This window comes from Austrofundulus limnaeus, unplaced genomic scaffold (assembly GCF_001266775.1).
Source record: "Austrofundulus limnaeus strain Quisiro unplaced genomic scaffold, Austrofundulus_limnaeus-1.0 Scaffold11, whole genome shotgun sequence".
NCBI lineage: Eukaryota > Metazoa > Chordata > Actinopteri > Cyprinodontiformes > Rivulidae > Austrofundulus > Austrofundulus limnaeus.
In genome coordinates, this window is record NW_013952413.1 from 479,239 (window position 1) to 484,959 (window position 5,721).

A 5,721-nucleotide genomic window follows, 5' to 3' on the forward strand; every position below is an offset into this window, starting at 1 on the left:
GGTACAAGGAGCTCTAGTCAGATAAACTTAACTCATGGTGCTCACTTTATCTTTGAACTATAATAAGATTAAACTTAAAATACAAGTAACTTCAAGAGACATTTATATTAGATTTAAGTTCATTTCTAGTTTTGCACACCTTATAAGACCCCATTCTCAAATTTTAAATTATGAAAAGTCCCATGAGCCTTTGCTGCCCGAGCAAACATTCAATTTTCTCCATGCCCATGGGCTAGAAAAAAAATGTGGGCAACTGCACTGGCTGCAGCTTAATCATAAAAAATACAACTTTCATTGAAATATTTGCATTTCGTGTATTATATTACTGCATTTGGCCCACCCCCCTCAGATTGATTTTAATTTTGGCCCTTTCAGAGAAAATGTTTGGGCACCCCTGCTGTAGCACATGATTGTGTGGCCTCTTGTGATGTTTATCTGCGCAGTACCTCGATGTTTGGGTCCCTGACTGTTATAGTGACACCAAGATGAGGAGAGTGGCTCAATCTCTTGAAATCCCAGGGCTCTAACAAGAAGTGACCTAAAGGTAGGAGTCACAATTGGTTATTAACCCAAAAGCCTTTTACAAGAACAAGTGTGTTCATCAAGAAAGTAATATTTCATATTTAAAAACAATGGATTAAATGCTGTTATTACACATGAAAATTTGCTTTTGCAAACATTTGAGCAAAAATGTATGAATGAATATACATTAGAGAAACAGTGAATCACAATATTTCTATCCCCTTCCCCCACTTGGGAACTGTTTTCACAGTTATTGCCATGGTCAAGGATAAAAATGACTCTCTGGAGGACAATTACTCGTCGAGGACTCACCGGTCACCAGCGTGTCTTCTGGAATCTCCTCGATGATACATTTTTCCTCCAGCTCACCGAGATCAAAATACATGGCTGCCGCCAACATGAGGTAACACTGGAGGAGGACGCCAACTCCTTGCAAACCCATTTTACATTAACGACGCACGATTCGATTACAATACACCCGGCAGTGACTCAAAAAAGAAAAAAAAAATTGGCTTGTAGAGTTTTGTTAATTTGTAAAACCTCAGAGGTCGCTTTGCTTTTCGTGTGGAACTGTCCAAGCCTTGCAAGCATTTATTTAAAGTGCAAGGCTTCTAGGTGACGGTTGGAGTGTGAGAAACTAACAGGTGTTATTTCATGTGACAAGACATTCTGTAACTGGCTGACGTTTGAACCAATAGGAAATCTATTGAAGTAACACTGAGCTGGGTTCATTCTACCATGAAGCGGTTCCTTCTTTTGGGGTTGTCTTTGAGGACGTTGCTAATGCTAATCTAATTCAGCATCTGCAAAAGTCTGAAGTGAAGAGACAGATTTCCGTTTCCACCCACAATTCAGTCACGTAACAAGAAAGTGTCAAATGTAAATCRAGCCTTTTTTTATATTTGATAAAGCTTTAAACGCCTACAAAATGATCTAGTCAGCAGAATCTGTGTTTAGTTCATTTTAAATATATAACACCAGTTCTTGAATAAAAGCAGTCCAGCAGTATTATTTATGCTTGACATTCTGCGTGCGTGTGCAGCGTAGGACATCAGATTTCTTTCAGTTTGAAGTATTTTAATACAAGCATTTGGTGAACAAATTTAAACAGCTGCAGAAGCACCTTTGTCTTTTTTATGAGCAACACTTCATCTGAGTAAATAGTATCCAGAACCAGGGCTTGAATCTACTTCATCAGGTTTAGTACCGTTCTTCTACAGTCGAGCATCAATGGCGTTAGCTAACACCGTCCTGGAGAGCCAGATGTAAGTAAGCCACAAATGTGTGGTTTACATTTATCACTGGGCACAGACATTAAAACACAAAGTGCACTGTTTTTAAAATCAATGTTAAAATATTTTGAGCTAAAACATAAACTCTCCCTCCACTTACAAAAAATAAAAAAATAAAAAAAAATCAGCAAAGTGACAGTTTTATTTGATACATCTACAGTTTAACTCTTACACAACATTTTTTTTCACATTTTATTCTTTTTATACAAAAAACTTACTCTTGTGTTAGATGTATGTCACAGTAAAATATAGGAATACAAATTATTACTATGAAATCAGTATGCTGTACAAAACAGGTTAAAATCCTGTCAATAAATATATTCCTTTTCTTGAGGAAATCTACCCCAATTTGTCTGCCGACTAGGTTTGAAAGCAGCATTGTTGAGGAGACTGTGTGACAYCGGTGAAGGTGTAAACATTACTTCTCATCAACAACGCTGCTTTAAAACCATCCTGTTTAATTTTAGGTGTAGCTACAGATTTTAACTTTCGGTTGATTTCTTTGTTTTTGGTAGCATTTAAAATAGTTTTAGCTTCAGAAATGTAAAACTATACAGAATTACTGTGCAATTCATTTTCATTTCATGGTTTGGTTTAAATCAACATTGTCTCTGTTCATTTTATAATCTGCCAAAACTGAATTAGTGTCAAATACATGTTTTGCCAAACATCTCACCTCTTTAGCAATGTAACATATACCTCAGTTTACAAAAGAAATCTGAATTAATTTTCACAGAATGGTGATCAGATCGGCGAGTTTAGGCCTGGTGTGAATATACGGCAGATCTTTTGCTGTTTTTCGATCGTCTTTGTCCCTTCCTCCCTTTCCTGGACTTCTTGTCTTTTTTCTTTCTTCTCTCCTTCCTCTCTTTCCTCTCCCTCCTGTCCCGGCCTAGTCATAAACAGTTGTCTGGGAAGCACTTCCTCTCCTCCTCCAGCAGGGGGCAGGCTGCTCCGTTGTTGGCTGGGTGCATTATGACGTAGCGGGTACGGTGCTTCACACCTGAGTCTCCACATTTGCCTTTGCACAAACCCCAGGGCGACCATACTGACACCTCGCAGTCCAGAGGGGTATCTGTACAGAAAGTAACACATTTTCATCATTGTGTGTGTGTGTATATTTCCTTTTTTTTTTGATGTGGTCTTGTTGATTTATACCCCTGACAAAGATACAATAACTCCTTTTTTGAATTGCCATACTTCGTGGTCGTGGGAAATTTGTGGATGGAGGATTGGGTCTTACCGTCATAAAAATAAATGCCAAGATTGAAAATATTTTGCATTCAGAAAAAGCCATTTGTCTTCAATAATTGTTTGGATTTCATAGTGCAATTAAATAATTATACGGTAAATATTATAATATTACAGTAAATATTGGCATACAACATAATCAGTTCCCTATAAACCTCTAACTTTTTGTGCTTAAGTCTTGACACCTGATGTGCTGCTGGAATTACCTTTATTTACCTTTGCATTTTATTTAATAAATGAGTTTCTAATGCTTGTTATTTTATATATTTCCAACAATAATATCAATGTTTAACTCTCCTACTCTTTGCTCTCAGTCTTCATTTCTCCAACATCATGAACTGGCCTGGCTGCATCAGCCAGTTGGATATGTGTTTAAGTGCATCTGATACGTATCACAGTTGTGGGCTAAAAAGTAGAAAAGCAGAAGGATTGGAGGCGGTACGGAAGCTGCAAAAGAAGGATAGATTCAGGAATTGAACCTGAATGTCAAGTCAAGGCTGATTTTGACAGTTTTCTGTCTTTGTATTCCCATTTATTGCAACTGGAAGGAGAAGCTGATAAAACACCGCAAGAAGCAAAGCTGATTTAGATTGATTGACATCAGTGTTTTATTATTAGTCAGATAAGATCTACAGCTGGTGATTGCTATCATTCGGGGAAGCTTTTGAACAGGCTCAAGAGCAGAGAGGAGATTAATTGAATGAGAGGGGAAAGATAAACAGATGGTGGGACAGGATGGAGCACCGGGGAGCAGGGCAGGAAACCCCAACAGATTGTTGGCTACTTTCTGTTTGTTCGTGGGTAGTCAAGGGAACAGACTCGTATGTGATGCTGACTCAGACCCTTACTGTCATGCTAAACAGTGAATTTAATTAAAGGGCAGTTTGTTCCTTTCTTTCCTATTCTCTTTTTCCTAAATCATTTTCTTGGTGAAGTCATGTATTTTTTATCCTTTGATGAAATTAGATTGTTTTTATTTTTTTCCTTTTTGTCAAACAAAATGTTCGACTACTGCATTGATTTTTAACCTTTGATGAAATTGAACATTCTTTTTATTTTCCATTTGACCAACTTATTATTTTTAGAACTACTTGTCGTTGGACTTTTTATTATTACCACATGTTAAATGTGAACACTTCTGGTAGCCAACTCTGAGTGTTTACAGCTCCACCTTATAGATGTTAGTTTGTGGGTCTGTGTCCCATTTTGGGTCTGGATTTAATCGCTTCTGTACATAATTGCCACATATTCTTCCATGCTTCATATTATGCCTGTCTCGTTGGTTGCCAGATGTGCTTCTGGCATTTTCTGATGCCATGCACTCAGTTGGCTTCTCTGGTTTCTGGTTGGAAGTAATTGAGTTTGTGTGTGGCCAGTAATGTTTCCCAAATGTTCAAATGAGTCAGAACAAMAGAGAGATTTACAGTCATTTGGTAAATTCTGAATTTAGGAAAATGTGGCAAAATATATTTCATTAATCTTTTTAATCAGTGTACATTTTTGTGCAAATATGTTTTTTTACGTAAATGAGTACATGCTTTACTTTTTCTTATGGTCCAGGAGTGAACAGCTTTGACTTTATGTAAAAAAAAATAAAGTCTGCTCTACTGTTCGTATAAAATGAGGTCAGTAAAGTTTGGCTTCATGAGATGTTTTTTGATTGTTCAGTCTCACGACGACTCGCTTCGCCCTAACTCGATTCCGCTCGGGTCTTCAATGTGGGCGGGTCTTTAGAGYGTGGCCACCCAAAACTAAAAAGCTAAAGCTAGCTTTCCACAGTCATTGTAAGTCCCATGTTCCAMACTGTAAAAGTTATTGCTGTTATATATTAACATGTATGTGCTGCATCTGTTTCAGATGGTTCTTGTCATAAAATTATTGCTGCATACTGTCAGTCTGGGCATTCAACCGAGATGCTCTGATKCTGCACTTGTTGTGCAATATTTTTTTGTCTTATTGGCTTCCCAGTCATCTACTTATGTGCTCCTATTGTATGTTACTATGAAATTTAGCAATAACCCTTATAACCTTTGCAGATATTATTTCACTTAAGTTTTATCATACGCCAGTTTGTGTTAAAATAAGTTCAATCTTATTAAACACTTATCCATTATTATGAAATACAGTGTGGCACAGAATTTCTTGATAAAGTGGTACTGTCACTGAAGTGTATCAGCACATTAACAGATACAGTTTTTGTGTGATGACTTCAGCTGATATGGAAAATACCTTATTTTGGTAACTTTGTCTTGAATGTAAGCCATCATTTCAGCAAAATGTCTTGGATAAATGTTTAATTCTCACTGATTCTTTCCCCAACACTGTTTGACTTAACAGAAAAATCATGATTCAATCACATGTAACTGATTAAAAAAATGTTTATTAAAATCTTTTTCAAAACCCAAACTGGTTTTTCCAAAATGGTTACCAAGGCTGGGATGATAACAATCCACTTTGACTCTAATGTAGCTTAGTTACAGTTGTAAAATTATATTTATAGCGTAGGTGATGCAAGCCCTACAAGCATTATTTTTCTTTGTCTTTATTCTGAGTTAGTTTACATTGCACATCAGCAGATTACAATGCACAGTTTACAAACAAAATTACAATTTTTATTTTTTTTAATACTGGAGATTTATCATTTCAGAGTTTTATG

At 36.6% G+C, this 5,721-nt stretch overlaps 2 protein-coding genes across 2 annotated transcripts in view; both read right to left on the minus strand.

Moving 5' to 3' along the window:
* The window catches only part of si:ch211-255i20.3 (transmembrane emp24 domain-containing protein 11), a 3,516-nt gene extending 2,424 nt beyond the window's left edge, over positions 1-1,092 (minus strand). The window contains exons 1-2 of the mRNA XM_014001946.1: positions 835-1,092; positions 447-538 (exon numbers count right to left, since the gene is read on the minus strand). Of these exons, the coding sequence (XP_013857400.1) occupies positions 447-538; positions 835-964 (222 nt within the window). The 5' untranslated portion in view covers positions 965-1,092. The remainder of the gene's footprint in view (positions 1-446; positions 539-834) is intronic.
* Positions 1,093-1,938: 846 nt separating this feature from the next.
* Positions 1,939-5,721, minus strand: part of spon2b (spondin 2b, extracellular matrix protein) — a 7,560-nt gene continuing 3,777 nt past the window's right edge. Inside the window, exon 6 of the mRNA XM_014001947.1 lies at positions 1,939-2,889. Within this exon, the coding sequence (XP_013857401.1) occupies positions 2,711-2,889 (179 nt within the window). The 3' untranslated portion in view covers positions 1,939-2,710. The remainder of the gene's footprint in view (positions 2,890-5,721) is intronic.